Here is a 20,169-nt window from a genome sequence, read left to right on the forward strand (position 1 = left end):
TTCTGGAGGATTGGAGGGTTGCAGGTGTTGTTACCTTATTCAAGAAAGAGAGTAGAGATAGCCCAGGAAATTATAGACCAGTGAGTCTTACTTCAGTGGTTGGTAAATTGATGGAGAAGATCCTGAGAGGCAGGATTTATGAACATTTGGAGAGGCACAATATGATTAGGAGTAGTCAGCATGGCTTTGTCAAAGGCAGGTCCTGCCTTATGAGCCTGTTTGATTTTTGTGAGGATGTGACTAAACACATTGATGAAGGTAGAGCAGTAGATGTAGTGTATATGGATTTCAGCAAGGCATTTGATAAGGCACCCCATGCAAGGCTTATTGAGAAAGTAAGGAGGCATGTGATCCAAGGGGATCTTGCTTTGTGGATCCAGAATTGGTTAGCCTACAGAAGGCAAAGAATGATTGTAGAGAGGTCATATTCTGCATAGCGGTCGGTAACTAGTGGTGTGCCTCAGGGATCTGTTCTGGGACCCTTACTCTTCGTGATTTTTATAAATGACCTGGATGAGGAAGTGGAGGGATGGGTTAGTAAATTTGCTGATGACACAAAGATTGGGGTGTGGTGGACAGTGTGGAAGGCTGTCAGAGGTTATAACAGGACATCAATAGGATGCACAACGGAGCTGAGAAGTGGTAGTTGGAGTTCAATCCAGAAAGTGTGAGGTGGTTTGTTTTGGTAGGTCAAATATGATGACAGAATATAGTATTAATGGTAAGACTTGGCAGGGTGGAGGATCAGAGGGATCTTGGGGTTCGAGTCCATAGGACACTCAAAGCTGCTATGCAGATTGGCTATGTGGTTAAGAAGGCATACGGTATATTGGCCTTCATCAACTGTGGGATTGACTTTACGAGCCAAGAGGTAATGTTACAGCTATATAGGACCTGGTCAGACCCCACTTGGAGTACTGTGCTCGGTTCTGCTCACCTCACTACAGGAAAGATGTGGAAACTTTAGAAAGGATGCAGAGGAGATTTACAAGGATGTTGCCTGGATTGAGGAGCATGCCTTATGAGAATAGGTTAAGTGAACTCAGCCTTTTCTCCTTGGAGTGGCAGAGGATCAGAGGTGTATAAGGTGATGTGATGCATTGATATGTGGATAGTCAGAAGCTTTTTCCCAGGGCTGAAATGGCTGACACGAGAGGGCACAGTTGTAAGGTGCTTAGAAATAGTTATAGTGGGGATGTAAGGGGTAAGTTTTTTTTTACTCAGAGAGTGGTGAGTGCGTGGAATGGGCTGCCGGCGACAGTGGTGGAGGCAGATACGATGGGGTCTTTTCAGAGACTCCTGGACAGGTACATGGAGCTTAGGAAAATAGAGGGCTATGGGTAACCCTAGGTAATTTCTAAAGTAAGTACATGTTCCGCACAGCATAGACTTTATTGTGCTGTAGGTTTTCAATGTTTCTATCCATAATTCCTTGAAAATGACATCAAAAGTCGATAGGGTTGTAAAAAGGACTTTTGGTACATTGGTCTTCATAAATCAAAGGACTGAATGCAGGAGTTGGGCTGTTATATTGAAGTTATATAAGATGTTGGTGAAGCCTAATATGGAATATTGAGTGTAGCAATAAGATTGAAAGAGTACAGAGAAAACTTACAAAGAAACATCCAGGATTTAAGGCCTGAGTTATAGGGAAGTTGAAAAGATTAGGATTTTATTCCCTGGAGCATGGGATAATGAGGGAAGATTTGACAGAGGAATGGAAAATTAAATGGGATTAATGCAAACAGGCTTTATCTGCTGAGGGTGGGTGTGACTAGACTAGAAACAGAGTCATGGGTTAAGGGTGAAAGGTGATATGTTTCAGTGGAACCGGAGGGGGAACTTCTTCACTCAGAGTGTGGTGAGAGTGTGGAATGAGCTGCCAGTGGAAGTTTGATTTTAACATTTAAGAGAGGTTTGGATGGGAGGGTTACAGAGGACTACGATCCCGTTGTGGGTTGATGGAACTAGGCAAAGTAATAGTTCAGCATGGACCTAAATGTGCTGGAGTGTCTATTTCTGTGCTGTGGTGCTCTATGATCCGAATATTCTTGGACTCTTCACTATCCCTGCACTTAGTCTGTATGCTAGGGCATGGTAAAGTGGAGCCTGCTCTAGGAGTGTGTGAAAGAGGGATTATTACACTGTCGATTATCTCCCTGATCAATGGTATGTGTCAGGAAGGAACAACATCAGTGTATGCAACGTTGGGTATGCACACTGTGCGCGGTAGGCTGTAGCTGATCTCATTGCTTCACCATGGAGAATGAAAGACTATAAGACATAGGAGCACAATCAGACCATTTGGCCCATTGAGTCTGCTCTGTTCTGCCATTCCATCAGGGCTGATTTATTATTCCTCTCAACTCCATTCTCCTGCCCCCTCTCTGTAACCTTTGACGTTCTGACTAACCAATGTCCCCTTGAAGTATACCCAATGACTTGGCCTCCACAGCTGTATGTGGCAATGAATTCACCAGGTTCACTACCATCTGGCTAAAGAAATTCCTCCTCATCTGTATTCTAAATGGACATCACTCTATTCTGAGGCTTCACCCTTTGGTCCTAGTCTCTCCCACTACAGGAGATATCCTCTCCACATGCTCTCTATTTAGGCCTTTCAATACTCAAATGGTCTCAATGAGATCCCCCTTCCCCCGGGAATTTCCCCTGGGATCAATAAAGTATGACTATGACTATTCATTCTTCTAAACTCCAGTGAGTTCAAAGTTCAAAGTAGATTTATTATCTAAGTATGTATACTATATACAACCTTGAGATTTGTGTCCTTACAAGCAGCTGCAAAATAAAGAAACCCAATAGAACTCATTAACAAAAAGACCGTCAAACACCCAACGTGCTGGAAAAAACAAAGTAAGTAACTAACACTGAGAACTGAAGTTCACAAAAGTGAGTCCCCAGCCACGAAGCCGATCACAGCTGATCCAGGAGCCTGTTAGTTGCAGACTACAGCCTTAGTTCAGCACAGAGATGAGTAAATGTCCTGGAGCAGTGAGCTGAACACTGGCCATCTGTTGCCTCCAGCCACAACACCCTGACCTTTTCAATCTGGCCCAGTGCTTATCACTCTCGGACCTGGGCATTGCCACTTTGATGCACTGTCAGAGCTGGGTCCCGCTGGCTCAATTCAGCCCATATTGACCTTCTCAATCGGCCCAGTGCTTAAATGGGCCAAACAGTGGGTCGTTCATCGCTCTGGGACCTGGGCCCTGCTGCTTCAATACACTCTCAGGCCCAGGACCCACTACCTCGATTCAGGCAATACTTGACCTCAGGTCAGAGCCATCAAAAGCTCCTCATACCTGGTATCATTCTTGTGAACCTCCTCTGGACCCTCTCCAATGCCAGCACATCTTTTCTTTGATAAGGGGTCCAAAACTGCTCACAATACTCCAAGTGCAGTCTGACCAATGCCTTATAAAGCCTCAGCATTACACCCTTGCTTTTATATTCTGGTCCTCTTGAGCTGAATGCTAACATTGCATTTGCTTTCCTGACCACCAACTCAACCTGCAAGTTAACATCCTGTTTACAGTCTCCCAACTCCCTTTGTGCCTCTTATTTTTGAATTTTCTCCATGTTTAAAAAAAATAGACAACTCTCCTTTGTCTATCCTGTCTGTTATTCCCTCAACGAATTTGCCAGGCAAGATTTCCCCGTAAGGAATCTATGCTGACTTTGGCCTATTTTGTCATGTAGCCCAAGTACCCCAAAATGTCACCCTTAATGATGGACTCCCAACATCTTCCCAACCACTGTCCAGGCGTTTCTTCTGCCTCCCTCTCCTTTTAAAGAGTGGAGTAATATTTGCCACTTTCCATTCCAGAGTCTAGAAAGGTCATTACTAATGCTTCCACAATCTCTTCAGCTACCTCTTTCAGAGCCTTGAGGTGTCCATTTGGTGCAGGTAACATTGTCGAGTGAAATACCTTGGCCACTGGTCTTATTCTTGGATTGTCTTCAGAATCAGGTTAATTATCACTGATAAATATTGTGAAATTTGTTGTTTTGTGCCAGCAGTACAGAGCCAATACATAAAAATATACTACAAATTACAAAAAGAAATATTTTATAAGTAGTGTCTCTGGCTTTATGGACTGTTCAGAAATCTGATGGAGGAGGGGAAGAAACTGTTCCTAAAATATTGAGTGTGTTTTCAGGCTGCTGTACCTCATTCCTGATGGTAATGAGAAGTGGGTACATCCTGGGTGGTGATGTGACCACTTAGAATGCTCTCTAAGGTCTGTTAATATGAGTGACTTGCATAGCCATTACCATGTCATTTCCACATTGAGAATGAAGGGAAAGGCAGATAATTTGTCAGCTATTAGGTCTCTGCATTTCTGGCACCAGTCCACTTTACACCGGTATTCAGTTCCACTGCTTCGTCTGATGGCTCTGAACATAGAGTCCAAAACCATCACTTCAGCTGCTGTACAGCCTAACCCTCAGGCACATTGTGTGACATAGAAAACAAGCAATTAGGTTACCCAATCCCCACTGCATCAAACTAGCTTGTTGAGTAGTCCTAATGCAGGATTAAAAGCCACAAATAAATAGTGGGACTAGAATGGTGCTGTTACTGTGAAGTTAAACTCAGCCTGTGGGGTTTACAGATACCAGAATGTTGCTGGCCAATAGCGCCAGCACTCGTATACCCACTCCTGGTAGTGGTTTGTTGGTCTTCCAGTGATTTCTCCATGGCATCCTCAGGGAAGGGTGGGGGATAGTGTCGGATGGGGGCTGGGATGTTAATTACAGAGGTGATCTTCTGACCCAAATTCCATCTGCAAGTTGACAATGTCATCAGGTATGCAAGTCACATCATTAATTGGGTTAATCTGATAGAACATGTCACTGATGGGCAGGAATTCAACAGAAGTAGACACAAACTTTACAAAATTTGCATAAACTGTTTAAGCTTTATACATAAATAACTATATCTAAATTCTAGTCTTTACATGTTCATGAAGTGCTGTGGAATGGAGATTTCACTCTAACTGCTTGTGTGGACGGCAAGTAGGTTTGAGTGTTTGTTGTTAAAGGTTTCCCAGCTCCTCTGAGATTGGGGTGTGAACACATCTTGGTGTTTTCTCTTTGACAGGGTAAACCTGGATTGCCTGGGCCAAAGGGAGAAAAGGTGAGTCACTTTAGCTTCAACCAGGTGTGTCTGCAATCAGAGGAAGTGTCAAAACATCCTCGACCCCAGTGGTAGTCAGGGATGGGTGGCTACACAGGGGCTGTGGGGAGAAAAAAGTAGAGAATGGGATTGATGGTAATTTCAGTGTTGACACAGAGTTGATGAACCCAATGGTCTCTCTCTCTGGGCTGCCCAGTGTTTGCACTGAGTGGATAAATCCAATGGCCAGTCTCTGAGCTGCCCAGTGTTGGCAGTGATTGGATTTACCCAATGGCCTCTCTCTGGGCTGCCCAATTCTGTGATTCAGTTCAATTCAACTGTGGATACTTCTGTTTCATAGAACTCCCCACCGTGAGATCAGAATCAGTTTGTACGGGGATTGAACAGACTCTGTCCACAGCTCACTCACTGGGTGTTCTGTGGTGTGGAAGTGGGTGGCCTCATGATCTGGTGCTGACCAAGGTCCCAGAGGTGCTGGAGCAGATTCTAAGATACAGTGCTTTGAAAAAGTACTCAGCCCCCACAACTATTTTTATACTTTACTGCCTTATTTTCAAAATATAAAATATAATGAATAGAATTTTTTGAGCTAATCTACAAAACACTGAGCATCTTGTTAAATTAAAAGAAAAATTCCAAAACTTGTCAAGAATTTACTGAAAATTAAAAACCAAAATTTTGAGGCTGAAAAAGTATTCATCCCCTTTGTAATTACTACACTAAATTTCGTACTTTACCAACTCACCCAAATTGTTGGTGTAGAAAATTGGAGGATCACCTGTAAGAGTAGCATCATGCTATAAGGCTGAAATCTGGTCAGGATTGATGGGAAAGTGAATGCAGCTAAATACAGAGAAATCCTTGATTAAAACCTGCTAGCCTCTGCCAGAAGCTTAAACTGGGGAGGAAATTCATCTTTCAGCAGGACAATGACCAAAAGTACACTGCCAGAGCAACCATGGAGCGAGTTCAAATGAAGAAAATTGATACCCTTGAGTGACCCAGTCAAGAGTCATGACCCTAACCCAATCGAACATCTCTGGATAGACCTCAAGAACTATCCACCGCTGCTCCCTAACAAACCTGGCACAGCTTGAGCAATTTTGCAAGGAAGAATAGACAAATCTTGCTTCATCATATTGTGCAAAGCTAATAGAGACTTATTCATAAAGACTACTGGCTATAATAGCTGTGAGTTCAACTAAATTCTGAACAAAGGGGGATGAATGCTTTTGTACTGCTGACATTTTAGTTTTTGAATTTTTAGTATATCATGCTTTACAATTTTCCTTGTGTCTTGGGCTCTACAATGAAAAAAGAGCATGTTATTCAAGATAACAATTCACGTTTAAATTGATCAAAATCCCGGGCTGTAATATTCATATTACCGGAATACTTTTTCAAGGCACTGCAGTTCCTGTCCTCATGATTCTGGTCCACAGCTTCTTGTGGAAATGAATCAGAGGAGTACAGCACCCCAGTAATCTGTAACAAGCCTTGTGGTGGAACAACCTACCAGGACATTCCATCCTGGTTCACAGGGTCACTTGGCTAGCAAATGGGAGAAAAGCATTCTTGGAGAAGAAAATTGGTAATTGTGCTAAAAATGGTGGTTGTGTCTAGCTAATTTAAGATCCACATTCCCATCAAAATCTTAAACCACCCTGCTGCAAACCCATTATCAGCAACAGACTGTGATGTTGGTTGTGGAGATGCCTTACTTGCCAGGATGGATTCTTCACCTTGGGCTGGAAGGGCATAAGAAATAAGAACATAAGGAATAGAATCTGGTCAATTGCGGTTAGATACCTGTTCAGGAAGATCATGCTCGCTGCTTTCTCAGCTGCTCCTTATTGTATATCTCAAATCCATTAATATCCACCAACCCATTGGTACTCCCCTTGTATATACTCTGCACCTGAGGTTCCTCAACCAGCTGGGGTGAAGAATTCCGCCAGTTGGCTATATCCTAGCTGCAAAAATTTTATGTTGCTTCTGTCCTGAATAGCTGATCCTTCAGTTTTGGAAAATGACCCTGGTCCAAGTCACCCCAGCCTTGCCAAATCCAATCAGAATGTCACAGCAAACTCATGCTTCATACTCAAAGGAGTATCGAGCTGAAGAAGGTATCCCTGACCATATCAAGATGACATGTCAGAAGGTGAGACAGATAATAATTGGATATAAATTGATTGGAAAATGGGGAAAACTTCTCTTGTCTTAATCTTTAGATCATTTCTTGTTTTCCCTTATGTTAAGGGGCCACATACAAAAGGTAACTCCCAAACATCAACATAGCCACCTGTTTCCATTCAGGCATACTCCAGCCAGGGCCCCTGAAGAAATGTGGACTTCTACCATTGTGGCTACTTGCAAATATGGGGTCCAGCCAGCAGTTGTATTTACAGTATGTATAGAACCCTTAATCTGATGAATTGAGGAGAGTGTTGCATACTTGAATATTATTAAAGGACCCAAAATGCTCTTTGTTCTTCACAACTTAGCTGGGTCCTTGATTTCATCCACTCACCTTCTTCATAAAAGTGCCCCTCCCCGCCACCTCTTCCTCCCTCACCTCATATTCCCAACCACGTCTGAATGAGGCCATGCAGAATGCATGGAAGGGATGTTTGCAATCTGCAGTCGCTAATAGCCAACTGTGTCCACAGGGAGACCAGTGTGGACTTTGTCCTTCAGACAAAAAAGAGCAAGGTGGTGAGAGCAAGCAGGATACAGCCTACAACATGAACTCACACCCTGTGGGGCTCAAGCAGGTGAGTGTTGGTAGTCATATCGGAGTATGCATGGTTATGGCTGGGCGTTCCTACTTGTATGTCAAATGTGTTAAAGAAATCAGATTGCATGTTTATGTTTACACATTTATTAAATAAATCACTATTGACTATAATGTGATTATAGTTGATTATTATTGGAGGTGTACTTGAGAGAGCCCACAAGCAAAATCTTGGAGGCTGGAAAAGCTGTGGCAGGGGCATGTTAATGATTATCATTCCATGGCCACCCCACAGCCAGTTACATTAACCTAGCACCTGACATTTCCAATTTCCTTTTATCTGTACTTACTTACAACAAAGGAGTTTGTTGAGACCATGCTGTTTCACAGAGTAATTCCACTCTGCAGTAGCTTCCCTATAAACCCATTCTCCTCATATTCCCACCAACAGTCCTCAAATTCTACCACTAACTACGCATTGTGGGAAGATAAACATCAGCCATCTCCAATACAGCTTGTCCTTGGGCTGTGGGGGGAAACGCTGGAAAAAACCCAAGGTTAGTACTGAACCCGGGAGTCTGGAACAATGAGGCTGTACTCTTCCCACTGTGCCAACGTGTTGTCTTGCTGCTGTCCATTGTGGCTCTGTTGTTGTTCCTCTGTTACTCTCTCTTGTTCTGTTGCTATTGTTCATTTTGCTGACAGCATCCACTGTTGTCGTTACTCTTACTGCTGCTGTTGCTCTTACAGGAACCATCCTTGAACCATCCACCCTGAAATGTTGGGTGCCCTGTGGTCCTGCTTTTATTCACGTAGACCTAACTTTGGAAGCAGGCAAAGTGGCATAATGGGCACTTGAATTCTGTTGATATTCTAGAATGCAATTCAGACCCCTGTGCCCTTCTGGCCCTTTGAGCCACACACCCCTGCACCCCAACAACCCCCAATAAACCCAATGATCCCTAACCTAATCATGGGACAATTCATAAAGACCAAGTGACCTACCTGGAGGACCCAGGGAAAACCCACGCATTTCACAAGTCACAGACAGAGCAGATGCCAAGTCGTGATGTACCCAGAGAGAATGCTTTCTGTAGTGCATCAATTAAAACATTATAAGGGTTGATGGTGATGTGTCAAATGTGGTTGGCACAGAACATGCTATTGGTGATGTTCACTCCGAGAAACTAGAAGCTTTCAGCTCTCTTAACCAATAGCATGTTTACTTCCCCCTTCCTGAAGTCAATGACCTGCTCTTCTGCTTTGTTGACGTTGAGGGTAAGCTTGTTGACACAACACCCATGTTACAAAGCTTTCTATCTCCTTCCTGTATTCCAACTCATTATTATTTGAAATACAGTCCACTATGCTGGTGTCATCTGAAAATTTGTAGATGGAGTTAGAGAAGAGACTGGTCATGCAGTGGTGAGTGTACAGAGAGTAACATAGAAAACCTGCAGCACAATACAGGCCCTTCGGCCCACAATGCTGTGCCAAACATGTACTTACTTTAGAAATTACCTAGGGTTACCCATAGCCCTTTATTTTTCTAAGCCCCAATTTATCTAAGAGTAGAGTAGGGGCTGAAGATTTCACTGTTGAGAAGTTTGATCCATCTGGATTTGTACACATGAATGTGGTTAAGGAAATAAGCTTTTGGACTTGGTGAATTGAAGCAATCTTGGTGATTAAATTTCCATGTCTGCAATTACCATGAGGTTTTCTGAGGTCAATTAACATGAAGATGAGTTTTTCAGTTAACCAGTGATGGACTTTGCAGAGACTGGCGATGTGCTCTGCCTTATTTTTATTTCAAAGAAAAAGTTTTGTAGAGATTCAGAATCTCTGTATTCAGCAACTCCCAACAGTCTCAGAGTTCCTTGTGCCAAGTAGGTGAGCTGGAATAGCTGGAGCAGTTGAAGGATGGACAGGAAGCTTCTGAACAATGTCACAGACTAATGGGCTTCAGATGTTCAAATACTTACAGTTTAGAGAGGCTGGTGCTTAGTAAAGCTTTAACTTTTGTCAGGGTACATTCCAGATGGGCATGGATTCCAGGAAACATTTCCACATGTATAGAAGCCCCCGCCTGGTCCATTATGTTCATTCTACATTTGCTGTGGCTCAGTCTAAACAGTTATATCTTCATGAATGCATTGGAGAATGAATGATTGTATGAGTACAGAGAGCAGGTTCCAGTCCACTTCTGTGGGTGGCTTCCTGCTGTGCTATGTGCAAGTTATACTTTGAACTTTCAAAGCTCATCATTGTTTTACTGGAAGCTATTTGAAGGCTGATTCTTGCTTACAACAAGGGTGTGAGTGAGAAAAGGAACAAAGGTAACCAGCAATAATTAGATGAAGTTGGTAAAAAGCATTCTCCAGCACCACACACAAAATGCTGGAGGAACTCAGCAAGTCAGGCAGTATCTATGGAAGAAAATGAGAGATTGATGTTTTTGGGACTTCATCTGATTAAGGGTCTTGGCCTGAAAAGTGCCCCTGAAAAGTTTCTTAAGTGCCCCTAATGCATCTGCCTTTACACTCATCACTCTGTGTAAAAAAAACTTAACCTCTGGCATCATTATATTAGTTATTTCCTCCTTGGGAAGAAGTCTCTGGCTATCCACTCTATCTATGCCTTGTATCATCTTGTACACCTCCATTGAGTTACCTCTCACTCATATTTATTTCAAAGAGAAGAGCTCTAGCTCACTTAACCTATCTTCATAAAACATTCTCTTTAATGCAGGATAATTTTGGTAAATATCTGCATCCTCTATGAAGCTTCCACATCTTTCCTATAAATGAGGTGACTAGAAATTGACACAATATTCCAAGTGTGGTCCACCAGTCTTCTATAGAGCTGCAACGGTATGTTGCCGCTCTTGAATGCAATACACTGGCCAATGATGGCCACCACACCATATGCCTTCTTAACCACTTGTGTGGCAACTTTGAGGGTTCTATGGATGTGAACCCAAGATCTCTCTGTTCCTCCACACTGCTCTGATCTGTAGTTCAGAGGTCAAGGGTGGATATGTCACAAGAGCAAGGGAGGGTCAGAGCCTGAGGGATGGGATTGAGGTCTCAGATGCTTGTTCAAAGAGTCAGACTGTTTGGGGGGAGTGTGGGACACCTGTACAGGTTACCATCATGAGATCAGTCAACTTCCACAGAACTCAGATTGTAGAGGACGGAAGCAAGCTATTCAACTCAGTCAGTCGGCTCGGTGTTCCTACTCCCCTTAAGTCTCCACCCTCTTCACCTAACCTCTGTCTCCCACAAACAAATAGTGGAGGAACACAGAAGCATCTGGTGCAGGTCTGCTGAGGGTCTCAGCCGGGAACATCATTTGTTCATTTTTCTCCACAGATTCTGCCTGCCCTGCTGAGTTCTTCCTGCATCCTATATGTGTGTCGCTCATGACTTCCAGCATCTGTAAAACCTCTCATTATCTGTTGAGATTCACATGAACTGATTATCTCCCAAGTGCTCACTCAGTAACATTTCTCCATCTTCTTACAGTAAGATGCAAATGACAAATAGTAGATCAGAAGGACAGAACAATTTATCTTATTTTCATCATTTTATTAAAATAATTGAAACAAACTAAGCGAATTTAAGTATTAGATGGAAGAGTTGTTTACCAGCATTCAGTTAATCTGGAACAGCCTGTCAAGGTGCTGGCCAGAGGTGCAATGGGAAAGGCATGGCAGTATCCAACCCATAGTGCGTTTTGCAAAGGCCTGGAAGGAAGAGCAGAGCTGTGGGTGGCGGGGGGCTAATATCAGACTTTGAGCATCTGCTGTGACAATGGAGGGTGTAAAAGGGAGGATTTTCTAAAAAACAAAATGTGGAAAACTGTAAGGGTTGGAGAAGGGGACAGGTAGGGAATGATCAAAACAGCAAAAGGGGGTGCAAGGAACAAGGCTGCTGGAAGAGCTTCAGAATAACACAGGTCTCCATGGCAGAGAGATGAGAGATGAACAAAAAATTCAATGTAGATTTATTATCAAAGTATGTATGAAGCATACAACCATGAGATTCGTCTTCTCACAGACAGCCATGAAACCTGAAACCACTTAAAAGAAAACCATCAAAGATCAACCACTAAGGTGCCCAACAAACTGCACAAACAGCAAAAAGAAACAAGTGAAAGACACAGAATATTAAAAAAATGCAACCCTCAGAAGTCATCGAAAGAGTCTGGGCATATTTTGGAAAGGTGCAAAAATAACAGGTATCATGGGTGACTTTAATATTGATTGGCAACTGATTAGTTCCAATAGTTAGATGGGGCAGAGTTTGTTAAGTGTGTCCAGGGCAGATTCCTGTCACAGTATTTTGACAGGCCGACTAGGGAGAATGCCATACTAGATCTAGTATTAGGTAACAAACCAGGTCAGGTCACAGATCTCTCACTGAGTGAGCATCTAGGGACAGTGACCACCCCTCCCTGGCCTTTAACATTATCGTGGAAAAGGATAGAATCAGAGAGGACAGGAAAAATTTTTAACTGGGGAAGGGCAAATTATGAGGCTAAGGCTAGAACTTGCAGGTGTGAATTGGGATGATGTTTTTGCAGGGAAATGTACTACGGACATGTGGTCGATATTTCGGGATCTCTTGCAGGATGTCAGGGGTAGATTTGTCCCAGTGAGGAAGATAAAGAATGGTAGGGTGAAGGAACCATGGGTGACAAGTGAGGTAGAAAATCTAGTCAGGTGAGAGAAGGCAGCATACATGAGGTTTAGGAAGCAAGGATCAGATGGGTCTATTGAGGAATATAGGGGAGCAAGAAAGGAGCTTAAGAAGGGGCTGAGGAGAAAAAGAAGGGGGCATGAGAAGGCCTTGGCGAGTAGGGTTAAGGAAAACCCCAAGGCATTCTTCAATTATGTGAAGAACAAAAGGATGACAGGAGTGAAGGTAGGACCAATTAGAGATAAAGGTGGGAAGATGTGCCTGGAGGCTCTGGAGGTGAGAGAGGTCCTCAGTGAATACTTCTCTTCAGTATTCAGCAATGAGAGGGAACTTGATGACGGCAAGGACAATATCAGTGAGGTTAATGTTCTGGAGCATATTGGTATTAAGGGAGAGGAGGTGTTGGAGTTGTTATGATACATTAGGATGGATAAGCTCCCGGGGCCTGACGGAATATTCCCCAGGCTGCTCCACGAGGTGAGAGAAGAGATTGCTGAGCCTCTGGCTGAGATCTTTATGTCCTCGTTGTCCACGGGAATGGTACTGGAGGATTGGAGGGAGGCGACTGTTGTTCCCTTGTTCAAAAAGGTAGTAGAGATAGTCTGGGTAGTTATAGACCAGTGAACCTTAAGTTTGTGGTGGGAAAGCTGTTGGAAAAGATTCTTAGAGATAGGATCTATGGGCAGTTAGAGAATCATGGTCTGATCAGGGACAGTCAGTGTGGCCTTGTGAAGGGCAGATCGTGTCAAACAAACCTGATGGAGTTCTTTGAGGAGGTGACCAGGCATATAGATGAGGATAGTGCAGTGGATATGGTCTACATGGATTTTAGTAAGGTATTTGACAAGGTTCCACATGGTAGGCTTATTCAGAAAGTCAGAAGACGTAGGATCAATGTCCCATCTAATTTTTAGTAGTCAGTGTGCGCAAAAATCTTTTGTGCAAATTTTTTTCCTGTGACAAAAGTATGTGTGCACTGAGTACACACATGGCACAGTTTTTGTAGGTTTACAAAATATTTGACATAAAACTGCACAGAATAACAATAAAATAACATACATATTTAAGTCACTCAGTTATTTTTCTCTCTCGTCTTTAGCATTTACCCATTCTTTGTAAACTCTATCTAGACTAATAGAACTTCCATCCAATTGATAGCTTTTGATTCTCATTAACATATCAAAATAACATTCACCTAAACCGACACTCAACACGCTGGAGGAACTTAGCAGGTCGGGCAGCATCCATGGAAAAGATGGGTCGACGTTTTGGGCCGGAACCCTTCGTCAGGACTGTTGGGGGAAGGGGCAGAGGCCCTATAAAGCAGGTGGGGGGGGGGGGGGGAGGGTGGGAAGGAGAAGGCTGGTCAGTTCCAGGTGGAAAACCAGTAAGGGAAAAGATAAAGGAGTGGGGGAGGGGAAGCAGAGAGGTGATAGGCAGGAAAGGTGAAGAAGGAATAGGGGAAAACACAATGGGTGGTAGAAGGAGGTAGAAACAAGAGGGAGGTGGTAGGCAGCTGGGGGAGGGGGCAGAGTGACATAGGGTTAGGCGAAGGGAGGGGGAGGGAATTACCAGAAGTTGGAGAATTCTATGTTCATGCCAAGGGGCTGGAGACTACCTAGACGGTATATGAGGTGTTGCTGCTCCAACCTGAGTTTAGCCTCATCATGGCAGTAGAGGAGCCCATGTATGGACATATCTGAATGGGAGTGGGAAGCAGTGTTGAAGTGGGTGGCTACTGGGAGATCCTGTCTGTTGTGGCGGACGGAGCAGAGGTGCTCGACGAAGCAGTCCCCCAATCTGCGTCGGGTTCACCGATGTAGAGGAGGTCGCACCGGGAGCACCGGATGCAATAGATGACCCCAACAGACCCACAAGTGAAGTGTTGCCTCACTTGGAAGTGCTGTTTGGGGCCCTGAATGGTGGCAAGAGAGGAGGTGTAGGGACAGGTGTAGCACTTACACTTACAGGGATAAGTGCCAGGTGGGAGATCCATGGGGAGGGACGTGTGGACCAGGGAGTCGCGGAGGGACCGATCCCTGTGAAAGGCAGAGAGGGGTGGAGAGGGAAAGATGTGCTTAGTGGTGGGGTCCTGTTGAAGGTGGCGGAAGTTGTGGAGGATAATATGTTGGATCCGGAGGCTAGTCGGGTGGTAGGTGAGGACAAGGGGAACTCTGTCCCTGTTGTGGTGGCAGGAGGATGGGGTGAGAGCCGAAGTGGGTGAAATGGAGGAGCTGCAGGTGAGGGCATCATTGATGACAGCAGACGGGAAACCACGATCCTTAAAGAAAGAGGACATTTGAGATGTCCTGGAACGGAAAACCTCATCCTCGGAGCAGATGCGGCGGAGACAGAGGAACTGGGAATAGGGAATGGCATTTTTCCATGTGGCAGCGTGGGAAGAGGTATAGTTGAGGTAGTTATGAGAGTCAGTGGGCATGTAGAAGATGTCACTGGACAGTCTGTCTCCAGAGGTGGAGACCGAGAGATCGAGAAAGGGGAGAGAAGTGTCCGAGCTAGACCAAGTGAATTTGAGGGCTGGGTGGAAGTTAGAAGTAAAGTCGATGAAATTGATAAGCTCAGCATGGGTGCAGGAAGCAGCACCAATGTAATCGTCAATGTACTGAAGGAACACTCACAACACTCTGGAGGAATTCAGCAGGTTGGGCAGCATCCGTGGAAAAGATTGGTCGACATTTCGGGCCAGAACCCTTCATCGGGACTGTAGAGGGAAGGGGCAGAGGCCCTATAAAGCAGGTGGGGGGGGGGGGGGGAGGGTGGGAAGGAGAAGGCTGGTCAGTTCCAGGTGGAAAACCAGTAAGGGGAAAGATAAAGGGGTGGGGGAGGGGAAGCAGAGAGGTGATAGGCAGGAAAGGTGAAGGAGGAATAGGGGAAAACACAATGGGTGGTAGAAGGAGGTAGAACCAAGAGGGAGGTGATAGGCAGCTGGTTGAGGGGGCAGAGTGACATAGGGATAGGGGAAGGGAGGGGGAGGGAATTACCAGAAATTGGAGAATTCTACGTTCATACCAAGGGGCTGGAGACTACCTAGACAGTATATTAGGCAACACCTCATATACCATCTAGGTAGTCTCCAGCCCCTTAGTATGAACATAGAATTCTCCAACTCCCTGTAATTCCCTCCCTCTCCCTTCCCCTATCCCCATGTCACTCTGCCCCCTCCCCCAGCTGCCTACTACCTCCCTCTTGGTTCCACCTCCTTCTACTACCCATTGTGTTTTCCCATATTCTTTCTTCACCTTTCCTGCTTCCCCTCCCCCACCCCTTTATCTTTCCCCTTACTGGTTTTCCACCCGGAACTGACCAGACTTCTCCTTCCCACCCTCCCCCCCCCCACCTGCTTTATAGGGCGTCTGCCCTTTCCCCCTACAGTCTTGACGAAGGGTTCTGGCCCGAAACGTCGACCGATCTTTACCACGGATGCTGCCCGACCTGCTGAATTCCTCCAGCGTGTTATGAGTGTTGCTTTGACCCCAGCATCTGCAGATTATTTTGCGCTTACAATTCACCTAAACAGTTTCTCAGCTTGTTTTTGAGTTGATTCATTAGGCTAAAACCTCACTCACAGTCTGCACTAGACGCAAGAAAGATTCCCCCAATGTCCATCAACTGTGCAAGGTTGCAAAACTCTTCATTTTGAGGTACAAATGCCACCATTTGAGCAAAGTTTGAAATCGGTTTGGATTTAATTTTTTCTTGCACAGAAAATTTGAAATTATTAACCTGTCTAACTATTAAAGTATTTTCAGCTAGAAAATCATGACATTTTAGATACAAGGCATTAACTTGTTCATTGCCAAATGTGAAGTCACAATCTGCAATTGTAAAGAAATCAAAAGCTGAGCATTCTTGTACCTCATCTTCAGGAAACCTTTCTTCTAAATGAACACAAAGACTATTTATAAAAATCAACAGCAAACTTGTATCTACTGTGACGTTTTCTTCATGTTGTTAGCTTAGCAAAACTTTAACTTTGTCACTCCATGAATCATGGTCTCCCAGATCCTGGAACAAGAAAGGTGAGGTGACATGCATTGTGGTATTTGAAAAGCCAACTAGTTAACAGAAACATTTAGATCAAAGATTATTTTCAATAAGTATAATTATTAATTACATTATTTTAGGTAACTAACCTTTTGTGCGCACATTAATTTCCTTTGTGCACTGGTTGAAAAACGTCTGTGCGCGTGCACAGCTTAGAGGGAACATAGCGTGGGATCCAGGGAAGTTTGGCCAGGTGGATTCAGAATTGGCTTGCCTGCAGGATGTTGTGGTGGAGGGAGTACATTTGGATTGGAGGGTTGTGACTGGTGGTGTCCCACAAGGATCTGTTCTGGGACCTCTACTTTTCGTGATTTTTATTAACGACCTGGATGCGGGGGTAGAATGGTGGGTTGGCAAGTTTGCAGACGACACAAAGGTTGGTGGTGTTGTAGATAGTGTAGAGGATTGTCAAAGATTGCAGAGAGACATTGATAGGATGCAGAAGTGGGCTGAGAAGTGGCAGATGGAGTTCAACTCAGAGAAGTGTGAGGTGATACACTTTGGAAGGACAAACCCCAAGGCAGAGTTCAAAGTAAATGGCAGGATACTTTGTAGTGTGGAGGGGCAGAGGGATCTCAGGGTACATGTCCACAGATCCCTGAAAGTTGCCTCACAGGTAGATAGGGTAGTTAAGAAAGCTTATGGGGTGTTAGCTTTCATAAGTCAAGGGATAGAATGTAAGAGTCACGAGGTAATGATGGAGCTCTATAAAACTTTGGTTAGACCACACTTGGAGTACTGTGTCCAGTTCTGGTCGCCTCACTATAGGAAGGATGTGGAAGCATTGGAAAGGGGACAGAGGAGATTTACTAGGACACTGCCTGGTTTAGAGAGTGTGCATTATGATCAGAGACTAACTGAGCTAGGGCTTTACTCTTTGGAGCAAAGGAGGATGAGAGGAGACATGAACAAGGGGTCACAGTTTGAGGATAAAGGGGAAGCCTTTTAGGACCGAGATTAGGAAAAACTTCTTCACACAGAGAGTGGTGAATCTGTGGAATTCTCTGCCACAGGAAACAGTTAAGGCCAGTTCATTGGCTATATTTAAGAGGGAGTTAGATATGGCCCTTGTGGCTACAGGGAGCAGGGGGTATGGAGGGAAGGCTGGGGCGGGGTTGTGAGTTGGATGATCAGCCATGATCATAATAAATGGCGGTGCAGGCTCAAAGGGCCGAATGGCCTACTCCTGCACCTATTTTCTATGTTTCTATGATAGAGGTGTACAAGATATTAAGAGGAAAAGATAGAGTGGACAGCTAGCACCTCTTCCCCAGGGCACCACTGCTCAGTACAAGAGGACATGTCTTTAAGGTAAAGGGTGGGAAGTTCTAGGGGGATATTAGAGGAAGGTTTTTTACTCAGAGAGTGGTTGGTGTGTGGGATGCACTGCCTGAGTCAGTGGTGGAGGCAGATACACTAGTGAAGTTTAAGAGACTACTAGACAGGTATATGGAGGAATTTAAGGTGGGGTTTATATGGGAGACAGGGTTTAAGGGTCAGCACAACATTGTGGGCCAAAGGACCTATACTGTGCTGTACTATTCTATGTTATTTGTTCTATATTCAGTTCAGTTCAATGCAGTGTTGTGCCATTTGTTATCTGTAGCCACCCTGATCAAAATCACACAAAATAGCAACAAAAAAAAAAAAAAAACAAGCAACCAGAAACAGAAACATATCATAACATGAACCACAGAGCCCAATCCACAAATCGTGTCAATTAAACCTTGCTCAAGACCCAGGACTCCAGCCCCATCCTCCGACAGCATTGAGGGAAAGAGAAAGACCATTCAAATGCCAGGACCTTCAGCTGGGAGCAGCAAATGGGAGGGAGAGAAAGACTGTCACACACAGACACTTTCCTCCAGGGCCATCCCAAGCAGGAGGCTGGTAGATAGAGATGAACACCTGATCACTTTCCATTCTCACCTCATGATTTCAGTCTTCCTTGTTTTAATTGGCAATATCAGCAAAAAATGGAATCGATCAGTCAATCATGGGCTCAAATCCTATCTCCAGGCTTCTTGGCCTCGAGGTTGCACGCTTCACTGGAAAGCTCACTTAACCCTCAGAGATATCAGCTGACTGTCAGTGCTGGAGCAGGGATCCAATTACAGACCCAGTACTGTGCACACAGTGATATTAATTGAGTAACAGATCCCATGGTGCAAACAAAGTCAGCATTAAAGTTCAGGCAGAGATCAAAACATTCAGAGAAATCCAAAAACCAGAGTTGATATACAGACAGTACAGGTGTAAAAAACACAGGTCTGAAATACACTGAGCAATAAACAGAGAGGCAGTTGATAGGTGGAGCACAATGAGACACAGGTGGCAGCAATACAGGTAATAATGAGTAGATGAGAGACCGAGAACTTAGTAATACAGAAGCCAGAGTAGAGCAGGAGTGGGGCCGGAAAAGAGGATGAAACATCAAGTATATATTAAGGCAGGTACAAAAGGCTTTAAGATCAGTTGAAAACTAGGCTAATAAATGGGGTTTCAGGATTTCTGCTTCTAAGTCCAAATACATGATTTTTGGCTTTAGAAGAAAGATTCCTGATTGTGAATTGTGTCTATATGATTCTCCACTAGGAAGAGGCAAAGTATTCAAGTTTTTAGGTGTCTGGTTTGATGAAAGACTTACTTGGAGGGTTCATATAGACAAAACAATTGGAAAATGTGAGAAAGTTTTAAATATTATGAGAAGTATTGCTGGATGTGACTGGAGAGTAGGATGGGAAACTATGTATTTAATATATCTAGCTATGATTAGATCAGTTATAGATTATGGTTGTATTGTTTATGATTGTGCTGCTACGGCAGTGCTTGGAAAACTAGACACTGTGCAGTCCAAAGCACTTAGACTATGTTGTGGAGCTTTTAGAACAACATCAGTCCCAGCATTATGTGTGGAGATGGGAGAAGTGCCTCTGCATTTAAGACAAATTCAGTTGGGTATTGGGTAAAACTGAATGGATTCAATCACAGCTGTCCATCTTTTGCTGGGGAAGTTGGAGTGCCAAAGTAAAATTAAACAATACCTATTTTTAGATTTGGTTAATAACTGGGCTGTGAAATTGAAACTGACTGAGGAAGACATAGTTGGCCAAATTTGCTTGCCACCCATCCCTTTTTGGCTCTTTCCAGAACCAGAAGTAGACCTATTCCTCCTTTTTCAGCTTAAAGGAAGCAATGCAATTTCTTTAGCGTTGATCACAAATGAATATTTAAACAATAAATGGGGATTTTATCGGAAGAATTTTACTGATAGTCCAGTGGACCCAGAGAGCAGTAGGGCAGATTTGGGATGTGTGTGTCTCAACTCGGAGTTAAGATTGGTCACCGGGTTTCAGATGATGTTTCTGTCTTTGCAGCAGAATTATTAGCAGTCCTCTGGGCCTTATGGTGGTTAGAAGACTCTCAACCATGTAGGGTTATCATCTGTTTGGATTCTGCTGCTGCCTTGGAGTCCATAAAAGGGAGCAAATCAAAAGCTCGTCCTG

General features: G+C 44.1%; 1 protein-coding gene across 1 annotated transcript in view; it reads left to right on the forward strand.

The window, feature by feature from the left end:
• col16a1 (collagen, type XVI, alpha 1) overlaps positions 1-20,169 on the forward strand; it is a 401,818-nt gene that overhangs the window by 130,850 nt on the left and 250,799 nt on the right. The window contains exons 19-20 of the mRNA XM_072247276.1: positions 5,126-5,161; positions 7,831-7,935. Of these exons, the coding sequence (XP_072103377.1) occupies positions 5,126-5,161; positions 7,831-7,935 (141 nt within the window). The remainder of the gene's footprint in view (positions 1-5,125; positions 5,162-7,830; positions 7,936-20,169) is intronic.

Source organism: Mobula birostris, chromosome 30 (genome assembly GCF_030028105.1).
Source record: "Mobula birostris isolate sMobBir1 chromosome 30, sMobBir1.hap1, whole genome shotgun sequence".
NCBI classification, from domain to species: Eukaryota; Metazoa; Chordata; class Chondrichthyes; order Myliobatiformes; family Myliobatidae; genus Mobula; species Mobula birostris.